We start from the raw sequence: 24,589 nt of genomic DNA, 5'->3' as shown, positions 1-24,589 counted from the left end.
TACAGGCCAGTTTCTCTTCTCCCAATACTATCCAAAGTCATGGAAAAATGTGTTTACTCCCTATTAAGCGATTACTATACCAAGACAAATTTCCCTAGCAAATTCCAATCTGGCTTTCGCCCCAAACACTCCACGGTAACTACCCTGCTAAAAGTCTGCAATGAAATCCAGTGTGGAATATAACGGGGACAACTCACTGGTGCAATATTCCTAGATTTTGCAAGGGCTTTTGATACTGTTGATACTGTTGATGATGTTATCTTGCTTAACAAACTCCAGTGCTCTGGAATAGGGAAGCAAGCTTTAAAACTGGGTTCATTTCTACCTATCAGGTAGATCCTAACATGTGTCCATCTCAGGCTCTAACTCCAACCCCTTGGATATCACCTGTGGTCTCCCGCAAGGCTCTGTTCTGAGGCCCCTACTCTTCTCAGTGTTCATCAATGACCTTCCTACAGCTTGTAAGGAAGCCTCAATAAACATGTATGCAAATGACACAATCTTATATGCACATAGCCCTAGCCTCTACGACCTTGAACACATACTTCAATCTGACTTTTGAGACTTGAAAATTGGATTTCCCAAAACAAACTGTTTTCAAACACTGACAAGACTGTAACAATGGTATTTGGGACCAAGGCTAAATTCCTAAAGCTTCCAATGACTGAGCATACTCAATACTTGGGCATATGGTTTGACTCCCATTTAACATTCGGAATGCACATTGATACCCTAACATCCAAAACCTATGCCAAACTAGGTGTAGCTTACAGGAACAAATCCTCCCCAAGTCTGCTGGACAGAAAGCGTATCGCACAGCAGATGCTAATGCCAATTATCGACTATGGGGACATAGTATACGGCTTGGCACCCCAAACCCACCTTAGAAAACTTGACACCCTCTACAATTCAATATGCCGTTTTGTTCTCCAATGCAACTACAACACACATCACTGTGACATGCTCAAAGAACTAGACTGGTCATTACTTGAGTCTAGGCGCAATGTTCATCTTTCCTGTCTTGCCTTCAAATACTTTCTGGGCAAGCTATCCATCTACCTGAACAAGCTCCTGACTCCTACCACATGCAGCACTTATCATCTGAGATCTGACTCCAAAAGACTGTTCATGGTCCCAAGGTTCAACAAAGTATCCGGCAGCTCTTCCTTCTCTTACCGTGCACCCTAAAACTGGAACAATCTACCGGAGACTCACAGCCACCACCAGTCTAAGTTATTTCAAAACTACAGCTACCACACATTTTAATCTGGTCTGTAACTGTTACATATGCCTATAATATCTATTATCTCTTACTGTGCATGCAATGTCTTGTATATAATGTATACCCTGTCCACTTATGTAACTATGTACTGTAACCATGTATTATTTGTCATCTTAACTCTATGCCCAGGACATACTTGAAAACGAGAGGTAACTCTCAATGTATTTCTTCCTGGTAAAACATTTTATAAATAAATAGACTTTAATAGGGCTTTTCCTGCGATAGCACATCAGCTGCACTTATCACAATTTGCAGAATAAGGGCCTATGACATTACCTATATTCTTGCCTCTGCTCAATCCTTTCTTTATCAGTTTTACCTGTCTCCACTGCCCATTAACTTCTGAAACGTTTTCATTAGTTATCTCCCTAAAATCCGGAACTCTCTTACCATCAGTTGTCACCAAGCACATATTTCCAAAAAAGCATTACAATAGCTAGAGTAATACTAAGGATTACACTGTCTTGTCAACAAAGGTTCCTCTGTCCTATTCAGTGTGCTGTTGTGACGACTCAGGAGATTCCTTCCCCTCCTTTGCCCTCTCTCCCGTCTCCTGTTGCCCCTTCTACTCCCCACTCCTCTCCTTTGCCTTCCACCTCTCTCCCTTTGCCGCAGCGCGTTCCCCGCAGGTCTCGCATACCCACGCGGTCCCTAAGTCCCTGCTATGATCCTCCCTGCTCCCTCTCTCCCGCGGTGCCAGCATTACCTTCCCCTGTGGTGGCATCCGTCCCGTTGCCTCCTCCCTGCGTGGTGCCCGCGGCGCGGCGTTCCGCGTGCCTAGTGACGCCTCCGGTGCGTGCACTCCCTCAGCCCATGGAGGGCGCGTACACGCTCCTCCGCTGGTCTCCCTGACCCACCTGCTCCCTCCTCTCGCCTCTGCATGCCGTCTCGCGGTCGCAGGTCACGCGCGCGTTCCCCTTCTCTGGGCTCCGTGCTCCTCCTGCATCCTTCCCTTGCTCCGTGCGGTCCCTCTCTGTGTTGCAACCTGTGCGCGCGCATCCCCAGCTTACAGAGGGCGCGCGCACATGCTCTTCTTATCCTGTTCCCCATGTCTCCGCCTCCCAAGCCCTCCAGACCATTCCCTTACTGCCCCTTCTGTCTCCTCCTCTTCCCTCCCTGTCGTCTCCCACTTCTCTCTCTACTCCTCCCCTCTCTCCTATTGGTATGCCCTCCTTTATAACCCCTGTCTGTCCACTTCTTCCTCGCTCTGCATAGTTCCTGTTTCCCTGTGTGTACCTAACCTATGTGTGCTCCCTCTGTGTTCCTGTTGTTTCCTGCTCCTGTGTTATCTTGGATTTCCCTGGCTTTGACCCCTGCTTGTCCTGGACTACTCTGCTCTCTGGTATCCCTTTGAACCCTGCTACACATACTACTTCGCTTACCTCTAGCTTCCTAGGACCTGGCTTATACTCTGACGATTCTAACCTCTGGACTCCTGAACATTGGCACACGGACACGACTATTCGTACGGACATCCCCAAGCGTTGCAAGTATAAACTAACAACTCTTCCTACAGGCCCAGCAACGCTGTACCACACTCCGGGCTTGCTCCCACTGCTGTGGGTGTGTGGTATCATACCATTCCCACCTCAGTACTGGGATCTAGCCTGGTCTGTGGGCATACAGGCGTGACATTATGCAAAGCCCAACAAACGCAGACCCCCCTGAGGTGGGTACAAGTATTACCATAGCGGCCTTACACTTCGTTAGCGATCAGCTGTCCACTGTCTCCCAGCAATTGGCCACCTTCTCCCGTAAGGAGGGTTCCACGGCTTCTGCGCCATCAATGGTGACTACCTACGCCAGCCCTGGTCCACGGATCCCCTCTCCGAATCGCTACGATGGGGACCCCCGCACCTGCCGCGGTTTCTTAAACCAATGTGAGGTGCAGTTTGAAATGTCCCCCTCCCTGTTTCCTACTCGCCGTGCTAAAATTGCTTATATATATGCTCTGCTCACCGGAGACGCTCTTGCCTGGGCCTCCCCCCTATGGGAGCGTAAATGCGAAATAACGCAAGATTATCCTTTATTCAGACGTGAATTTCAACTTGTGTTTGATACCCCCGCACGGCGCGAGACAGCCGCCTTCTCCCTGTTTCATATTTCTCAGTGCCGAAGATCAGCTGCCAAATACGCCATCATGTTTCGTAAGCTGGCCGCCGAAGTACAGTGGAATGATGAGGCCCTCACCGCTGCGTACTGGCACGGACTCTCAGATACATTGAAAGACGGTCTGGCTACTCATGCCCGGCCTACGTCCCTGAAGGAACTCATCACCCTGAGCGTACGCATGGATCAGCGTACGCAGGAGCGACGTCACGAGAGACGCTGTTCCCGTTCTTCGCCCTCTGTTGTTTCTCACATCGTCGCCCACTACTCCTCTCCTGGCTCTGGAGGCACCGGAACCTATGCAGGTCGGCAGTCAACAACTCCAGGCAACCGAGAGAGCGCGGCGGCACCAGAACAGGCTGCGTTTCTACTGTGCTTCCTCGGAACATCGTCTCCAGAATTGTCCCTTGAAGCCGGGAAACGGGCACACCCAGTAAAGGTAGAGGGGCTTCTACTGGGTACTGTCTCTCCTAACTCCTCTCCTTCCGAAGCTCTCCCAAAGACGTTTATGCTCCTGGCCACGTTGGAGGGTCCCAACCTTGTCGTAAAGGTGGAAGCGTTCATCGATTCTGGATCGGGCGGTAATTTCCAGGACCAGCAGTTCGCATTGGAGAATCAAATTCCCATGGTCAGAAGGAAGAGCCCTATTGGCCTAGAGGCCATCGACGGACGACCGCTCCAGCCGGCCTTCATCATTTGGGAGTCTATTCCTCTTAGCTTGACCCTGGCTGATGGTGACAAGGAGGTAATTGTCTTTGACGTTTTCCAATCCCCTTCCGTACAAATTATTTTAGGATTGCCTTGGCTTCAACTCCACAATCCGCGCATTGATTGGTCCGGTACTCTGCCTATCCAGTGTCCTTCGTCCGCAGATGCTGTGCCAGCGGATCCTCCCGTGGTTGTGCTTGCCGGTCTGGACTCCGTACCTGCCGATCGGTTGTCCCTGCCTGCTGTGTACCATGAGTACTTGGATGTGTTCAACAAGGTACAAGCAGAGGTTCTTCCCCCTCACCGTCCGTACGATTGCCCTGTCGACCTCATCCCTGGGACTGTCCTGCCGAAGTCTAAGTCTTATCCACTCTCCATCCCGGAGACCGAGGCCATGACTACTTATATTCAGGAAAATATTTAAAAGGGATTCATCCGCAACTCTACCTCTCCTGCCGGGGCTGGCTTCTTCTTTATGAAGAAGGATGGATCACTGACGCTTGCATCGACTTCCGCGGACTTAATAAGATCACGGTGAAAAACCGGTATCCTCTTCCGCTCATTTCTGAACTGTTCGACTGTCTCCAAGGGGCCTCTATCTTCTCAAAAACTTGACTTAAGGGGTGCCTATAATCTCATTCGTATAAGGGAAGGAGATAAGTGGAAAACAGCGTTTAACACACGTTCTGGACATTATGAATATCTTGTTATGCCTTTTGGGCTGTGTAACACCCCGGCCGTGTTTCAGGAATTTATGAACGACATCTTCCGTGATGTATTGGGAACTTTTGTCATTGTCTATCTAGACGACATTCTTATTTTTTCTAAAAATCTGGAGGAACACATTCAACATACCAAACTTGTGCTCTCCAGGCTTCGTTCTAATCGTCTTTACACCAAGATGGAGAAATGTCTGTTTCACCAGGCTTCCACGGCCTTCCTAGGCTATATCATCTCCAGCCAAGGTTTTTCCATGGACCCAGAGAAGCTGAAGGCGGTTCTCGACTGGCCACTCCCTAATTCGCTCAAGGCTGTGCAACGTTTTCTTGGCTTTGCCAATTATTACAGGAAGTTTATAAAAAAAAATTCTTCTATTGCTCTTCCCATCACCGCCTTGAACAAAAAGGGCGCCGACGTCTCATCCTGGTCACCTGAGGCCATTTCAGCCTTTGAGATTCTCAAGAAGGCATACGTGTCTGCTCCCATCCTTCGTCATCCGGATACCTCCCTCCCCTTTACTTTGGAGGTTGACGCCTCAGACGTAGGAGCTGGAGCAGTTCTTTCCCAGAGGACTTCTCCCCAAGAGAAACTCCATCCTTGTGGTTTTTTTTCACGGAAATTCTCAGCAGCAGAAAGGAATTATGATGTCGGTAATCGCGAACTTTTGGCCATTAAGTTGGCTCTCCAAGAATGGAGACATCTTTTGGAGGGTTCCAAAGAACCAATCGCTATTCTCACTGACCACAAAAATTTGTTATATATTGAGGGGGCTCGTCGCCTAGGCTCCCGCCAAGCTCGCTGGTCACTCTTCTTTTCCCGCTTCAACTACACCATCTCGTATATTCCTGGGACCAAAAATGTTAAAGCGGACGCCCTTTCTCGTCAGTTTGCCTCTGAGACTGAAGCTAAAGAAATCTCGGAACCTATTCTCCCGGCCAAGTGCATAATTTCTGCTAACAACTTCGATGTGTTGGATGAGATCAACAAGGCACAAGCGCATATTCCCAGCAGGTTCAGGGTACCAGAAGGACGTCTCTATGCTGCTCCATGTTTTCGCCATAAAGTGTTACTTTGGGGTCATTCCTCTAGAGCAGTTGGTCATCCAGGCTTCAAAAGGATGGCAGATCTCATTAAACTGACTTTTTGGTGGCCTAAGATGAATCAAGACATTCTCGAATTTACCTCCGCCTGTCCTGTGTGTGCCCAGAGTAAAACTCTCCATCATAAACCATCTGGACTTCTTCTACCACTTCCCATCCCTGAACAACCCTGGAAACACATTTTGATGGACTTTATTGTTGAACTGCCTACTTCCAAGGGGATGAACACTATTTTGGTCGTGGTTGACAGGTTTTCGAAGCAGGCACACTTTGTTCCCCTCAAGGGCCTTCCCAACTCTGCCACCTTGGCGGACGTCTTCTCCAGACAGATCTTCAGGTTGCATGGCGTTCCCATTTCTATTGTCTCGGATCGTGGGTCTCAGTTCATCTCAAAATTCTGGCGGGCCTTCTCCCAAAGATTAGGTATCTCTCTCTTGTTTTCCTCTGGATACCATCCACAAACCAACGGTCAAACTGAAAGGATGAACCAAACTCTTGAACAGTATCTAAGATGCTTCATTTCAGACTCACAAGATAACTGGGTGGATCTTTTACCATGGGCCGAATTTGCCATAAATTCCTTGAGGAACGAGTCTACTCAGGAGTCTCCTTTCTTTATCAACTGTGGCTTCCACCCCAGTAGTCTCCCTCTCTCACCTTCTGGTGTTCCTGCAGCTGACTCTCATATCACTAACTTACAAGAATCCTGGAAAAAAATCCTTAAGTCTTTACAGTCTGCGGTTGCCAAACAAAAAACCAAGGCAGATCGCCACCGTCAAAGGGGTCCTTCCTTCAAACCTGGTGATCTGGTGTGGCTGTCTTCCAAAAATATTAGGTGAAGGAAGAACTCAGCGGATCAATCAGCCGGCAAACGTCACATCATGACCACTGAAGAACTGCCGGGTGCTGCTGAAGGAAAACTGCACGGTGCTCCTGTTGCTGGTATCGGTGGCATGCTCCTGCTCGTGGTAAGTAAAACAGGTGAAGGAAGAACTCGGCGGTCACTGCTCCTCTGGAAGAACTCCAACCAAGCGCGTAAAAAATAAAAAACTTTTATTTAATCAAAAGAAAAAAGACATCCACATGGACTGTGAAACTCTGACGCGTTTCGTTCTATGGTAAGAACTTTATCAAATGCGTCAGAGTTTCACAGTCCATGTGATGTCTTTTTTCTTTTGATTAAATAAAAGTTTTTTATTTTTTACGCGCTTGGTTGGAGTTCTTCCAGAGGAGCAGTGACCGCCGAGTTCTTCCTTCACCTGTTTTACTTACCACGAGCAGGAGCATGCCACCGATACCAGCAACAGGAGCACCGTGCAGTTTTCCTTCAGCAGCACCCGGCAGTTCTTCAGTGGTCATGATGTGACGTTTGCCGGCTGATTGATCCTCCATTACACCGGATGCAGGTGAGGCTAGCAGTAGCTGGACTCGTGATTTACCCTGGGGCTCTGTCTCGATAGGGCTCCTTTGTACTTCTACCAGCCGTGCTATCAAAGCCCCCCATCCAGGTTATATTGGTTCATAATGGAGGTGGATCTATAGACATACTAACATTTAATCTGTTGCTGCGGTGTTCAACTCTGTTTTCTATAGACCCACATTATCTGCTCAGTTTGTAGCATCAGTTTTTCAGGGTTCATTCCCTGGTTTCTCTTCTAAAAATATTAGGCTAAAAACCCCTTCACCCAAACTATCCCCTAGATTCTTGGGACCATTCAAAATCTTAGAGAGGGTTAATCCAGTAACCTATCGTCCCGATCTTCCCCCAACAATGAAGGTTCCGTCCGTGTTCCATGTTTCCCTCCTTAAAGAATTTATTCCCAGTCCTCATTTCCCGGACCCCTCTTGGAGACCCAATCCTGTGTCCACCCTGGGCCAACAGGAGTACGAAATACAGTCTCTCATCGACTCTCGTTTGTCTAAAAATAGACTGCAGTTTTTGGTACACTGGAAGGACTATGGGCCTGAGGAACGTTCCTGGGTACCTGCACATCACATCCACGCTCCAAGGCTACTTTCTCTTTTTCATCAGAAATTTCCCCTCAAGCCGTGGTTGGATCACTCGGAGATTGATCCTCAAGGGGGGGATACTGTGACGACTCAGGAGATTCATTCCCCTCCTTGTCCCTCGCTCCCATCTCCTGTTGCCCCTTCTACTCCTTCCCACTCCTCTCCTTTGCCTTACACCTCTCTCCCTTTGCTGCAGCGTGTTCCCCGCAGGTCTCGCATACCCACGCGGTCCCTGAGTCCCTGCTATGATCCTCCCCGCTCCCTCTCTCCTGCGGTGCCCGCATTACCTTCCCCTGTGGTGGCATCCGTCCCGTTGCCTCCTCCCTGCGTGGTGCCCGCGGTGCGGCATTCCGCGCGCCTGGTGACGCATCCAGTGCGTGCACTCCCTCAGCCCACGGAGGGCGCGTACACGCTCCTCCGCTGGTCTCCCTGACCCACCTGCTCCCTCCTCTCTGCCTCTGCATGCCGTCTCGCGGTCGCAGGTCACGTGTGCGTTCTCCTTCTCTGGGCTCCATGCTCCTCCTGCATCCTTCCCTTGCTCCGGTCCCTCTCTGTGTTGCAACCTTTTCTTGAGCTTTCCTTATTAAAAATATGTAAACGACACTGGAAAACCCTCTTCCTCCCCATCATCTCTATCTCCCCATGACTTCTCTCCCTCTACCATCACCCCTTTGTCTCTCTCCCCCCATCCCCCCTTTGTCTCTCTCTCCCCATCACCCCTTTCTCTCCATTCCAACTCCCCATCTCACCTCTCCCCAGCACCTCTCTCTCCCTGTGGGGGCCATCAGACTCAACTGCTCACACTGCAGGTCCCTGCACAGCGTCTTGCCTGCTGAGTGGACGCGGGCCGCATAGCGACAGTGTTTGACATCCCTGCTCTATACCATTAGTAGGCAACAGGCATCCCTTGGGGATTCACTTGCGGCCCTCAACTACTGGCTGCCCCAGCAGGCCGCGTTTGCCATCTCCGAAGTCCAGAGGGAACAGAGATGCTGCTGATGTATACTGGCTCACGCCTCTTCTGTGCTAATCACTAGTTCCCACAGTATAAAAAGAGAAGCGGGACAATATTCACCAGCGAGCTGGCATTATGCAGCTGACTGGAGGGTATGGTGAAAAAACCCTACCAATGGCAGCAACTTCCCTCCTGTCTGACTATCTATCCATCTAACATGCTGCCCTTTCAAAGGTTCAAGGGCTGCATATTGTATATCAGGTTGTTCCGTTAGCAACACCAGCATATATGGGTTAAATTAGAAGTATGTACCCTTTAAGAGATTTAGTTCTAATTTTTCATAAGGTCATGGTGTATTTAAAAAAAAAATCTGTCTAGCCCAGTTAAGCTAAACATACATTTGCTAATTCTAATAAATAATAGTGCGTGCACCCAGTGCCTAACATCTGAATTCTCATTCTATACGTTCCCCAATAAATATATTTATCAATTTTCTTTTACTCGTCATAAAAATATGTTGAGTTTAAAATAAATAAATAAAAATAATGCAAGTAAGGCACATTCCTCTGAAAACCACAATTACTATAATGTGAACCAGGAGCAGAGTGACTCGTAAAACCAATGTAATGCTCGCTAAAGAAATATTTTGGAACCTGGTTACTACCTAAAATAATTGCTATGTTTAGTTTTATTCCAAATATGGCTGTTTTGATTGCAAGGAGTAAAGGGCCAATGTGTTTTAACAGCTATGACTCTGAGGACCGCTCATATGTATACAGGCATGAAAGATGCACTCAGCGGTGTAATTAAGGGCCACTCTCTACCATTGTTGTGTCATGCTTAAGGGTGTTGTTTACTGAAGTTTTCCGGCTGTAAAAAAGGGTAGGGGGAACTATGTAAAAAAACCAGCACCATATTTAATAAATATGGAAGGGAAGGGGAGGGTTAATTCCCACTTGTGATGCTAACCAGGAGTAGGCAATGTTTGATCATGATATAAAAATATAAACATCTTCATAGCATAGGACAGTTCATAAGACTCAGGATTCCAGATAGTCCAATGTTAAACACACTCCCATAGATTATGCCACTAGCCATATAGGTAAGTCTTATGTGGTGGTCTAGGTGACCGTGTGTGGGACTGATCACATAAATGAAGTAAATGGATTACTCACTGCTGACCTTGGGGATATCCTGGTCCTGTCCTGCGTGCTCCTACCAAAGAACAATTGACGAGAGTACAGGGAAAACGGTGGTGCATCTGCTGCTGCTGCTGAAGATTGGAAACCACATCTCTGACGCGTTTTTAGTTTACTCTTTGATAAAGCGTGGGATACCACGGGAAACGCGTCAGAGTGTTCTTTTTGGCTGTTACTATGCCCTAAAATAAATTTTTGCACCTAGGATATTTTGTGGTTTGCAGTTTGTGGTTTCCAATCTTCAGCAGCAGCAGCAGATGCACCACCGTTTTCCCTGTACTCTCTTCAATATTTAATAAATAAAATGAATTCTTGTTGAAGGCAACTGAACGTTTACCTTTGCTAAATCTGGGGCAGTTCTGTTGCACTATTTCCCACCTCAGTTTTGCAGCTGGTAGCCTTTAGTCAATCACTCCCTAAATGTTTTAAGCTCTCAGCCATCTATTATCTTCTATATTTGTTACACAGCATTTCCACTGATTTTCTTTGCCATTTGCTCTGATTCATCAAGACTGCAAAGGCTTGTATTAAAACAGCAATCACACCCCCCTTATGCTTATGCTGTGATTATAATGTTTTCCTTGATAAAACTCATTTTTTTTTATTGCTGAGTGTTCCCTTTTTTATTTATTTATTTGGCAACAGCTGTTGCAATGACAACCTGTGCTCGCATAACATGTGTGAATGACGGAGGTCACTTCAAAGGTCCCAGAGAAGGGGATATCTATACAAGACTATTGTAATAGGGCCACTACAGAATATAAATCCTGTCTAAACGATACTACTATAATCCAACGTTATATGTTGGAAAAAAAGAGGTTAATAACTTTAGTGTAACAAGTAAATAACAACAATTATTATAGCCAAAGCCACATGCGCTATAAAAACAAAAAATAAAATGATACACAAAAGCTAAAATTAGAATGTCAGTACGTGGATGAACCAATCTCCAGTGATTCTACATTGCACTCCTTCAACAAACGGCCAAAAGAGAGCTACCCCTACGCGTTTCAAGGAATACTGATGATGGAGTACTCCTTGAAACATGTAGGGGTAGCCCTCTTTTGGCCATTTGTCTGAAGGCACGGTGTGTGGAAGGAGTGGAATAGAGAATCTCTGGAGCGTGGTCCCTCAGCGTGGTGATGTCATGAACGCGTGCACGTGGTGCGTAAAGACTGGAATTCCCGTGCTAACCGAGGACTCTGGAGACGCTACCAACGCTTTACACTAACTTCATACTTCATGCTATTTATTCACAGAAACGTTTGAGAGTTTTAGTCTTTATTTGATGGTGAATGAAATAGTACACTATGACGTTTTTGCTCTTCTATTTTTCTCCTAAGCGGATATCTATGCAATGCAACTGCAATATTTAGTGAAGGCTGCTTTAAAGGAGCAATCCAAGCCATTTTTTTTTCTAACAGAGGATTTAAACAAGAGGTCTCCGAAGCTTAACCCTTTTCATTTCAGCTCCAGGGACCCTATGCTTCCAGAGATACGTACCTCCAAAGGGGGTGCCAGTATCCCACTGCTTTTTAAAGCTCCCGCGTCACATGGGCCAAAAGGCTGCCACACCGTATGACGTCACGACTTTCTGTTGGCCCACAGGGCGTGGTAGCTTTGAAACTCTGTCATTACAAGGACCCTGCTAGTGGAGCGGCTACTGGCAACCCCTACGGAAATGTGTGTCTCCAGAAGCATGGGGTCTCCAGAACTGAAAATAACAGCTCAGCTCCGGAGACCCCCTGCTTCAATACAATGTAAAAAATTAAAAAAACGTTGCAAAACAAATCACCGGCTTGCACTGCGCCTTTAATGAAACAATGACAAAAGGATTTATTGTTGGAAATAACGAAAAAAAACACAAACTATTTATCTCTGTAGAGCACATTTCTGTTCTAAATCCTTTTTGGGTCCATGCATATCTCACTGGTCACTGGATACCCATGTTGCTTTGTAATGTGGTGCACTTACACCCAGCAGTGACCACGTTTATGTAACACTTGCCATGATGATATACTGGGGGTTGTGCATGAAAGTCTGGTAGCTGCACAACTGGAGCAAAAAAAACGGCACCAGATTTATCAAAGAACAAGTTCCCATAAGAAACAATTGTTTTATTTTATGCAGTTTTATTGCTTAAGTTTTGCAGCTTTTGGGACTTTGATACACAGTGCCCACTAAGTGCAACGTGTTGGTACTTCTCGTTGGCATTTATGGTTATTGTTTATTATTGGAATATATTTTTTTCAATGTATTTATAGCGTATTAGTGGTGCTTCATCGATTGCAGAGAATGTAATTGCATATAAAGTTTGGTTGATGGATGTAAATGTGATATGAATAGTTTTTTTGGAGGGTCATTGTGCGTGTGTATACATTTCTATGCATTTGTATACATATAAAGGATGCAGTATCACTGCAACAGAGAGTTCACTAGCAACTTTATTTGAATTTTAAAATGCAAAGACAACAAGGGATCTGAACAACTTGTGTCATAAAAAAAACCTAAATCTAATGCCTGTGTAAATAAACTTCTACAATAATAAATGAAAGAGCTTGTAGCACACAACAGCCAGTAACGCACTCCTCTAGAAGAACTTCAGACGCGTTTGACCATCACATCTTCCTGGGACTTTTTCAAATGATAGTTTCCTTCTTTTGAGTTGTGGCTGCTGAGCAGTCTGTATTCCTGCGTTGGAAGAAATTAAAGATGATCTCCTTTTTATTGGACAGCAAAGGACCATAGGCAGTGTTAGGGTTCATAACATCAAAACGGGCAGGTGTTATTTACTTTAGATTTTCTAAAGTTCTCATAGATAAGCATATATAATAGCAGAGACAGGCATCCTCCCAGTTGTGTTTTAAACAGAGTTGTCCAAGGTCAATTAAGTGATACCCATGGACCAGGTTTTCAGCGCTATACATGCCTAAGTAACTTGCCTTATTTATAATTAGAGAAAATTAATTGGTCATTCGTGTGTTAATAAGAGAAATCTTGAAAACCTGGTCTGTTGGAAGTCGGAGGACTGAGTGTGGACCACTGTGATCCGAAACAAAGGACAGACTTCTAAGACACTGACATCTGTACCTAGACCTTGTAAGGGTTAATTCAATTATACTATTATGATTTAAAAACAGGATTGCAGGTTGAAGTAACAACACTGCTCTGAAGACGTGTTGGTTGAATTTTTTATGTATTCACAATGATTTTGTGTGGCCCTGTGATTGCACAACTGTGCTTCCAATTGTAGGTACTGTATATTAAAATGAATTCCAGCAGTGACATAATTGGAAGCAGATTGAACGGTCCTCCACTTTTGGTATTATGTCCTAACTGGAGGTTTAAATAACTCAATGCATACCTGTTGATGCTATTCTCTCTGCCAAGACTGTCTCTGCTACAGTAGACCTTTTCTGAACAGCAAGATCTCCTCTCAACTGGTTGAAATGAAGGTCATCAAAGAGGTCTTGGCTGGCTTTTGTAAAAGGGACAGAATCAAACACATCTGTCCTTTGTCCTGAAGGGTTTAGGTCCCAAGGCTTCTCTGTAGACCTAGGTGGGCTGACATAGATAACATCTTCCAATTCATCTCTGTAGTATACTGGAGTTTTTTGGGGAAGGCCGAGAAGGTCTGTAAAGAAATTGTTTGTCTTGGTTAGAGAGCAAGGATTCTGCGCATTACCATGATGGACCTTGAAACGCTGATGATAGACAGGCATGGGGAAGTCCTCTTCTTGATTACAGAAGACATGATCAGCAAAGTTGTCCATAAGATATGCAGAGTGAGGCGCATGTTCAGAAATAATTTCAGACTGCATCGTTCTTTGATGCGGCCTGAGAAAGTCCAAAGAAGCCTCTGTGCTGTGGAGACCAAAACTCTGTGATGGCACTGTAGGTTCAGTAACTGTATGACTGCTCGCAAATGAAAAGGGTATTGGTGTCACTAACTTTTGGGAACACTCCTTGTTGCTTCCAATATTACTAAGGAAAGTCTGGTTCTGACCATACATCGTATATTGGTGTGCTTTGTGTTTAGTGGCTTCACCTTGGTAAGATGGAAAAGATTTAATGGAGTGGTCAGAAACTACAATATCTGTCGTCTTCAATGAACCTCTGTAAGGCTCAAATGCAGCTGACCTGTGCCTTATGTTGTCACTGAGATGTGGGTCGCTGAGACGTTTATCATGTTCGTGCATGGCAGATAATGACCTTCCGACAGAGTGGGGGAAATGATATGGGCTGGAGCAGTTTTCTGGCCTCTGTAACGGTGACATGTCAAGATGCCTTGGAGGAGAGGCAGAAGTGCTCAGCTGATGTAGGGAAGTGATGTCAGTAAAATGCTGCAAAGAAAAACATGAGAATATTTCATTTGCTTACTGTGTATCATAATGCAGATTTTATGTTTATTACAAGCATATAATAAAGATAAATATGTATCGCTGTAGGTTTGAAGATTTCTACCAGCAGAGTAAGCAGACCTATCTTAGGTTTTATGGAAACAATGCTGATGATTTATTTTGCGATCTTCAGATGAGTCTCTTTTTACAGCAAAAAATACATGCATATGTTGCTTAAATCTGCCTAAAATAAAAATTAAATAAAAAAAACCCTGCTTACACAAAGTGAATAAGAATTTAAAGCTGGACTTCACCAGATTTGCTTTTGCTACATCAGATGTACTTTTATTCATTACCATTGTGCACTTTTATTAAAATTATATAATATGAGATGTATATATATATATATATATATATATATATATATATATATATAGCACTGAAATGTTTATATATTAAAAGTTAATTCTGATATAACAATAGCAAATCTGTTACCCAAGGAGGAACTGGCATGCATTTTGTTCAGTCCTCAAAAATCTGAAAATACAAGCAGGTATCACTAGACAGAGCTTAAAATGTTTTGTTGAAATGTGGCAATAACTACATAAATATGTTTTGCAAAGTCGAATATACAGATTGCATCTTTAAAGAACTCCCCATCTATTATAACACAAGAGGAAGGGAGAAATGTCATCATGCAAGCTGCATCTTGTATTATTTTGTGTTTATCCCCCCCCAAAATATCACAAGTAGAGAGAATCCTGGGACATGTATAAGATGTAATGGTTTTGCCATTTGATTGTGGGAAGCAATTTGGCCTGTGTGAGAGAGAGTTCACCATCTCCATGTGGCACAACATTATTCCTGTAAATTATTCAGCAATGTAAATTCATTGTAGGTTGTTTTACCTTTTAAGGGACCAACATTCGGGTGCTTCACACAGAAGATGAAATGATCGTGTGCAGAGCTTTCGAAACATTGTTTTCTACTGTACGTCAAGTGTACTATGAGTTTTCAAAGGTTCTGCACACGACAATTTAAACTACAGTATGGAGAATCCTAATGCTGGTCCCCTAAAACAGGGGTGCGCGCAAGATTTTTCTGGGGGGGCGCAGGCGGTTGCAGAGGCCCCGCGCTCTTCCCCGAGGCATTAAAATTAAATGCCGGGGGATCGCGTGAGGCCTCTGCAACATCAACTTACTGCGATTCAGCCAGCGTCTGGTGCGTCTCCATGGTGATGTGGTCACATGACCCCGCAGCGTCATTTGACGCTCTAGGAAGGTAAGAGGGGGCGCAAACACGGGAGGAGTGTTGGCACTGGGGCGCAGCGCCAAAAGATTGCGTATCACAGTCTACCACAAATCTACGTTCCTCCGGAACCAAAACAGCTACTAGAACTTTGAACTACATGCAGCAGTGCACAGTCATAAAACATAAGTGCACAATGTCGGACGTGAAATATTTAGGAAAAACACTCAACGTTTATTTTGGATTCAAACCAAAGGCAAGTTACTCTTTATGTGCGAGACCTTATGAAACATGGGATAAATAAAGATGTTCCCAGCACTCATAGAAAAAAACACCAAAATACTTTTTCCGTATAAAATATATTGTAAAACATTTCTGACTTAAAAAGAATAGCACAGTAGTACAGTACATATAATACAAAGTTATCCCCAGTATGGACCACATCCCACATGGGTAAGTATGTCTATCATATACAACCCATCAGGTGAGTGTACTTTGTAAATGGGAAAAATTTAACAAAGCCACACATGAAAACGTATATCAAGGTAAATTAAAGTCTATGATTTTGTTTTTGTATTACAATATGAATGAGCTCTACAATAGTCATTTGTAACATAATACGGAGTAATAATAATGTACCTCAAATAATATTAGGAACACGTTGTCTTCGTGATATATCTGGAGCTTTTTTTTTTCTGGTATTACAACTTTTCTTTTACCAAGGTAAGTCAAGGGATTGGAAAGTATATTAATTATCATTTGCCCAGCTACATCACAGATACAAAATACTGCAGCATCAAAGAAAAAAAAAATTGAAATATAAACCAGGAGTACAAAAGAAAACAAATGTCATGAAAACCATTGTGATATATTTCTTTGATACATGTGGTTCTGTTTTTGAAACACTTTTCCAGAATAGAGATTGATCATTAACCCTGGTGTGTGGAGCCCTGGTCTTGATCTGCAGTATCAGAGACCACTCAGTTGTTCAACCTCCCGTTCTGTATCAAATTAGTAGTATTTCTGCAAACCTTTAAAACTTTTGATGGCACTTCTGGTAGGAGTTCTTGTAGTTGGTCAATGGTTGCTGACAGTAGCCACTGTAAAGATGATCCTCTGTGCAGCATCAGCTGAGCCACCATGGGGTTAATACAAGGAAATGCCAGTAGACATTCTTCTGCCTGGAAAAGAAAATTCATAGCTGACAATGACACACTCATAATGTACAACACATCAAAATAAAGCAAATAAGGCTTCATAAACGGTAGATGAAATTGTAAAAAATGTGATGTTCAATTACAAAATAAATTCTGTAAAAGTAAAGTAAAAAAAAAATTGGTATTTTAACATCAAAGTATTGATCCTTAGTGGGAGTACACTTTCTCAGTGCTCCCCATGTATGTTAAAATATATGTTTTTTTATTTGTTTCATTTGAGTGCATGAATTTGTCACACATTTTTCCTATGCAAAGTGTTTTTTCTTTGTGTTCATATTTAACACGTAAAGATGTTTCATACTAATAAAAGTACTGCAACCAAATCTTATTTTCCCCAGGAGGGATACGGTAACCACAATTCTGCACTAATGAAAAATACAAGCAAAGAAGTCTCCATTGCTGGAGGACATATTACTATATGTAATATATATATATACAGTATACTGAATTAACCACCAACATAGCAGTTTGACTATGTAAGTTGTTGCAGGGCTCTCTGGCAGAGAAAAGTTAAGGATGAAGCATGAGAATAAAAAGGACCCAGCTACCGATGTAGTAAGACTTCCTGTCTTCGATGCAGCGGATGAAAAAGCAAACATCTGCGTGATCGCGATGTGGGGGGACCCATGCTTCTGAAAGGGACCCCCGCAGCGTTTATCCTATGGTACCGTAACCAGCACAATCACGTGACGGCAGCACCGAACATGTTCAGTCTTACTACATCTGTATATTCTCTGGTCCATCCTCTGCTAGCTGCAGATAACAATGTTTCTAAGAGCCGCATGGATGCACCATTGAGCACTTTTCATCATTATGCCCTCTCTTATTAAATGAAGCTACACGTACATAATCTCCCTGAACAACAATGGCTTTGCAATACCACTAGCAAAAAGATAACTCACTTAAGGTTATTGTGAAAAAACATAAAGTGAATCCCTGCGCTTCTCCTATTGGGCTAACAATAAATAGGGAAATAAATATACATAGTGAAACCTAAGTCTGTAAGACAAAGGAGACTTTTGGTTACATCCTTTGGTCAAATAATGACAAGCCTGCTAACCAACGTCAAGGTAAGTCTCAGTAGCAGGTCCCTATGCATGCAAATGTTCTGTGAAATATACCCTGAAGGGGTTAATAAACTAAGCATATGTTTATGTAACTTAGTGCAGTTAAAAACTGGTATATACCAGTGAAGATACTCAGATGTAGGCAAGTAAAGTGGAAAGTGAATTTACAGGGACCTTTACTGGGAGATTATATACCTTGAAGGGAGAGACTATAAACCTCCCACAAGCTGCTCAATAAGCAGTTACAGGTGGATTGGCTAAATATATTAATCACACCCTAATAGTGGCGCCCACTGGAAGCGTGCTGCTAGGGATTTAATTCGGCTCAACAGAAACATGTAAAACAAATATATATATATATATATATATAAATTCATCGCGCTTCTCCATGTAAGAACATGCTGCTGGTGAAAAGATTGGCCATACATATGGTTATTGGACTGTTTTCAGTTTATTGATTCACATTAAACTGGTGTATGTATGGGAACTTATTCATTTGTGTTTTCCATAAGATCTTGGGCTCAAAGCTGAAGAATACATATTTGTAATGCACAGAAAATGTTCTCAGGAAAGCATTTTTTTTTCCTAACACAAACTCAGACCACATGTGGTCTTTAGATAAACATAAAACATGATCTCACCCATGGAAATTACCATGTATTTGTTTTTAGATTATTTGCTTTTGTTCATAAAGCGTTATGCACTCCCAAAAAAAGAACAAAATTGTCCAACCTTATTTTGGGCTGTGAGACTAAGATTCTGTAATTGTGCAAAATGCATTCTGCTGATCTTTCTCAAAGCACGTATTTCTACATTAGAAATTCACCCTCAAGCTCCACACCTCGGTATCTCTGTTCCTTGCTAGAGAAACATGTAACCCCCCCGTGTGATGAGATCTACACACTCACACTGCCAGCTGGCAGGTTCCTCTCCAATGTGCTTTGGATATGTTACTGTAATGAACATGAGAGCAGCCAATCATAATGGCTGTGGAAGAGGTGGGACTAAGAGGGAGAGGAGCATTTAAAAAGGTTGGCGGCCATGTTGAGTCAGATCTGCGCGTACTTGAGTGCTATCAGGTTTGGTCTACGATTGCAGTGTGCACGTGGCAGCAGTAACAGAGCATTACAGTCCAGACATGATCAAGTGTTTGAGCGCCGTTGGAGGGGACCCTCAATGGCCACAAGGCACAGTGGTACCTAAGCATCATTTTCAAAGTACAGGTCTGCAACAGTTCGTACATAATGAGCTCCCACGGTGTGTCGGCACCATCACAAATAGCCAATCTATGCAGGATTGAGTGGCTAACACACCACTGACAGTCACTTATACCTTCGCAGTTATTGTGAAGTGTATTATTATTGTATATTGTGTATAGTGATACTCTGCTGAGTTTCACGGGTTGCCCAGGTTATAAAGAGCATAATAAACCCGTTGTACCATCCGTATGCTATATTTCTCCCGTCGCCTGGCTGTAGGCCACGAATGGCCATGTAGTATCAATAGACCATTTAATATACAGGAAAATAATACAGTACAAATATAAGACATTTTAGAATACAAACTCATATTATGTACCTTACCTAATGTATCAGAACGTGTTAAAGCAGCAATCTCTACCGGATACCTATCTGAGTTTAACTTATAGAATGCTCATGTCTTGTCCCTTGAGCATGTCCTGTTCATCAATGTCTTAATCTCTAGTGTCTTGATTACCATTGTAACCTTTAGGCTGCTCCAAATATTTCATATGCTTATATCTCCTGAACAAAGCATCAGATTTTTCAAATAAAAACAGCTTTAGAAAGGGCAAGATGAGATCTATAATAGCTTTCGGGTTGGTGCAGTTAAAAGGTTTATACAAGTGTACACCAGATCTGCCAACAATCATTGTGTTGAAGCAGGGGTGGGGAACCTTTTTTCTGCCAAGGGCCATTTGGATATTTATGCAATCAGAAGGGAAGGCCCTAGTGACTACAAATCCCAGCAACCCCTGCTATATCTGATAGACACTGCACATCAGTCTCTGTAAGCTGTCTCCTACAAGACACACACACACATATATATACAGTCATGTGACAAAGAAAGTACATCCTCTTTGACTTCCATGGTTTTACATATCAGGACATAATAAGAATCATCTGTTCATTAGCAGGTCTTAAAATTAGGTAAATACAACTTCAGATGAACAACAACACATGACATATTACACTGTGTCATGATTTATTTAACAAAAATAAAGCCAAAATGGAGAAGCCATGTGTGAAAAACTAAGTACACCTTATGATTCAATAGCGTGTAGAACCACCTTTAGCAGCAATAACTTGAAGTAATCGTTTTCTGTATGACTTTATCAGTCTCTCACATCGTTGTGGAGGAATTTTGGCCCACTCTTCTTTACAACGTTGCTTCAGTTCAATGAGGTTTGTGGGCATTTGTTAATGCAAAGCTCTCTTAAGGTCCAGCCACAGCATTTCAATCAGGTTGAGGTCTGGACTTTGACTGGGCCATTGCAATACCTTGATTCTTTTCTTTTCAGCCATTCTGTTGTAGATTTGCTGGTGTGCTTGGGATCATTGTCCTGTTGCATGACCCAATTTCGGACAAGCTTTAGCTGTTGGACAGATGGCCTCACATTTGATTTTAGAATACTTTGGTATACAAAGGAGTTTGTGGTCCACTCAATGACTGCAAGGTTCCCAGGTCCTGTGGCTGCAAAAAAAACAAACAAATCATCATCCCTCCACCACTGTGCTTGACAGTTGGTATGAGGTGTTTGTGCTGATATGCTGTGATTGGTTTTCGCCAAACGTGGCGCTCTGCATTATGGCCAAACATCTCCACTTTAGTCTTGTCTGTCCAAAGGACATTGTTCCAGAAGTCTTGTGGTTTGTTCAGATGCAACTTTGCAAACCTAAGCCGTCCTGCCATGTTCTTTTTAGAGAGAAGAGGCTTTCTCCTGGCAACCCTTCCAAACAAACCATACTTGTTCAGTCTTTTTCTAATTGTACTGTCATGAACTTTAACATTTAACATGCTAACTGAGGCCTGTAGAGTCTGAGATGTAACTCTTGGGTATTTTGCAATTTCTCTGAGCATTGCACAGTCTGACCTTGGGGTGAATTTGCTGGGACGTCCACTCCTGGGAAGATTGGCAACTGTCTTGAATGTTTTCCCCTTTTGAATAATCTTTCTCACTGTAAAATGACGGACTTTAAATTGTTTGGAAATGGCCTTATAACCCTTCCCAGATTGATGGGCAGCAACAATTGCTTCTCCAAGATCATTGCTGATGTCTTTCCTCCTTGGCATTGTGTGAACACACACCTGAATGCTCCAGACCAGCAAACTGCTAAAACTTCGGCTTTTATAGAGGGGGTCACACTTGCTGATGATCAATTAATCATGGGCATTTGATTAGCAGCACCTGTCTGCTACATAGCATCTTAATTCCTATGGAAGCAGTAAGGGTGTACTTAGTTTTTCACACATAGCTTCTCCATTTTTGCTTTATTTTTGTTAAATAAATCATGACATGGTGTAATATGTCATGTGTTGTTGTTCATCTGAGGTTGTACTTACCTAATTTTTAGACCTGCTAAGGAACAGATGATTGTTATTATGTCCTGATATGTAAAACCATAGAATTCAAAGAGGGTGTACTTTCTTTTTCACATGACTGTATACAGTATATATATATATATGAAAAAGAAAAGAAAAAAGTGCACCCCATAGTGCATTATCTTCACAGTAGGAAGATGAATTCTTTATTATTAAAAAAGGTGGTAGGCAATGCACACTTATAAGAAGTATATATCCAATGTTCACATAAAGGTATTTTTAAGGAGCCTCGAATGCCCAGCCGGTAGATGGATTATGGGGACACAACCAACTCACTGTAATCACACTGGGCAGATGGCGTCTCTCATAGCACAGATAGCTTGTGCTAGTTGGTCAATGGCACAGCCCAGGCTTAACTGCGGGGTCCCCCGCCAGACAACAGGCAATCAATAGGCTCCGGGTCTAGGAGCGGAGAGTAGCGGATCGTTGGGGTACGTAGCCGGAGTCAGGATTGGAGCGAGTAGAGTCGTCGTAAAGCCAAAGCTAGGGTCAGTGCAGGATCATCATATTCCAAAGCCAGGGTCAGTGCAGGAGAGTATCCCAAAGTCCAAAGCCCAAGGCAGGGTCAGGCAGAAAGGTAAGAGGCAGACAGGCAGGATGCAGTGAGGTTCAGAGTCACAAACAGAACTTAAATTTCTTTATGTAGCCAATCAGCGTATTCCTATCTTCTACCACCTCCCGAAGGTGCAGAAGAGCCTCGTGAACCCACCAGGTAGGCCCATTGTGTCAGGGGTGGAGTCTATGACGTCGAGTGTGTCTAAATACGTGGACCATTTTTTACAAACATATGTGGTCCATCTTCGTTCGTATATAAGGGACACGCTCCACGTCATAGACTCCCTCTCTTCTATACAGTGGAAATCTACTTTTCAATGGGCCATCTGTGACGTTCAGTCATTATATACATGTATTGGGCATGATAAGGGTATCAAGGCTGTTGCGCACTTTTTGGGGGTTGGTGGAGATCTACATGTATCACAATCTAATTTCATCCTCTCCCTTGTCGGCTTATCCTTGGTCACAATTATTTTCTGTTCAGGGATAGCTTCCATCTCCAGACCTGTGGTACGGCCATGGGCACCACATTTGCCCCCAGCTATGCAAACCTTTTTATGGGTCATTGGGAATCCAAATTTATCTGGCCCAATGCACGGCTGGGGGCGGGTCTGGTGTTCTATGGCCGGTACATTGATGACATCTTGATCATATGGGACGGAGATGGGGGTGACCTCGAGCAGATACTGACCGACTTTAACTCCAATGATATGGGCCTCAGATTCACCCGCCAGATTAATGCATCTAGTATTGTCTTTCTAGATTTGGAATTGTCGGTAGATTTGAATCTGAATATCCAGACACGGGTGCATTTGAAGGACGTGGCGGTCAATGGCTATATACATGCAAAAAGTGCACATTATTCCAAATGGCTAAGCAATATCCCCCTCAGTCAGTTCAATAGACTGAGGAGGAATTGCTCGTCCGACCAGGTGTTTTGAGCTGCAAGCCGGTCGTCTCATCGACAATTTCAAACAAAAGGGGTATGATATGTCTCTGGTGCAGGAGGCATTCAAGAAGTTCAGGTCGGTTGAACATGTGGATCTATTAGCTAAATCAAAGCTCAAACAGTGCAAACAATCTATGCCTTTGGCAGATATCAACACAAATAACTGTGGGGTTAAGTTTATTACAAAATGTAATGGGTATTCCCACAAAATTAGACAAATTATCAATCGCCACTGGAAAGTGTTGCTCTCGATCCACACCTCAGCAGTCAGTTGTCCCCTGTGGCACCACTGGTCTTCCGCAAGGGTCTAAATATCAAGAACATCTTGGCCCCAAGTAGACTTAGTGATACTTCAGTTGAGATTAGTGGTTCACAGTTGGTGTCTGGAAACATTAAGTGTGGCAGATCTAGATGTCTAATGTGTGGACATCTGCATCTGTCGGATACTTTCTCTTCATTTAGCAACAAGTCTGAATATACATTAAAAAGTTCAATCAACTGTCTCTCCACATATATAGTGTATGTTTTATCTTGTCCATGTCAATTGCAATATGTGGGTCGCACTAAAAGAGCACTGTGTGTCAGATTCCTGGAACACAGACGTTCCATCATTAAGGGATGTGCTGGCACACAGTGTTCCTCGACATTTTTCCCAAGTACACCAAAAGGATCCCAAGGGACTTGTTATTATGGGTATTGAGAGTATTCCGAGTACAGGCATACCTCGCATTAACGTACACAATGGGACCGGAGCATGTATGTAAAGCGAAAATGTACTTAAAGTGAAGTACTACCATTTTTCCACTTATCGATGCATGTACAGTACTGCAATTGTCATATACGTGCATAACTGATGTAAATAACAAATTTGTAACAGGCTCTATAGTCTCCCCGCTTGCGCACAGCTTCGGTACAGGTGGGAAGCTGGTATTGCTGTTCAGGACGTGCTGACAGGCGCATGCGTGAGATGCCGTTTGCCTATTGGGCGATATGTCCTTACTCGCGAGTGTACTTAAAGTGAGTGTCCTTAAACCGGGGTATGCCTGTACCCTATTAGGGGGAGATAGATTTAAGACACTATGTATGAGAGAGTCTTTTTGGATTTACTCACTTGGATACTAGCACACTGGTTTAGTGTCCTCCCTTGCTGTTCTCTGCCTTGCTGCTCTGGTTGCTAGTTCGGTTCCTCTCCACCTATCCTAGGATGGGGTTCTGTGTTTTTGGAGGGGATTCCTCTATATTATATGATATTTCCTTAGAGTAGGTGTTATTTAATAGTTAATCCAGTTTTTCCTTTATCTTTTTATCATTTTAGTTATTTTTTATGTAACAATTGTTGTTATTATATGTAATTAGATATAATTTTAATGAATGCACTATGTGAATTATCAATTTAATAATTTCTGTTAGTACATATAATGTAAAGATTGTTTTGTGAATGTTGTTCCCATCACACAAGGAATTAAATAGGTTGATTTCAATATATTTTTTCAACTTTATTTAGATTTT

General features: G+C 43.4%; 1 protein-coding gene across 3 annotated transcripts in view; it reads right to left on the bottom strand.

Annotated features, from left to right (window-relative positions):
• Positions 1-11,367: 11,367 nt before the first annotated feature.
• SHOC1 (shortage in chiasmata 1) overlaps positions 11,368-24,589 on the bottom strand; it is a 203,922-nt gene continuing 190,700 nt past the window's right edge. For all 3 annotated transcript variants that reach the window (XM_075594058.1, XM_075594064.1, XM_075594073.1), the window contains 3 exons: positions 16,703-16,852; positions 13,448-14,426; positions 11,368-12,774 (listed from right to left, as the gene is read on the bottom strand). In XM_075594058.1, coding sequence (XP_075450173.1) covers positions 12,674-12,774; positions 13,448-14,426; positions 16,703-16,852 — 1,230 coding nt within the window. In that variant the 3' untranslated portion in view covers positions 11,368-12,673. The remainder of the gene's footprint in view (positions 12,775-13,447; positions 14,427-16,702; positions 16,853-24,589) is intronic.

Source organism: Ascaphus truei, chromosome 1 (assembly GCF_040206685.1).
Source record: "Ascaphus truei isolate aAscTru1 chromosome 1, aAscTru1.hap1, whole genome shotgun sequence".
In the NCBI taxonomy this organism is placed as follows: Eukaryota; Metazoa; Chordata; class Amphibia; order Anura; family Ascaphidae; genus Ascaphus; species Ascaphus truei.
The sequence above is the reverse complement of the archived record's forward strand: the minus strand, read 5'-3'. Positions and strand labels throughout refer to the sequence as shown.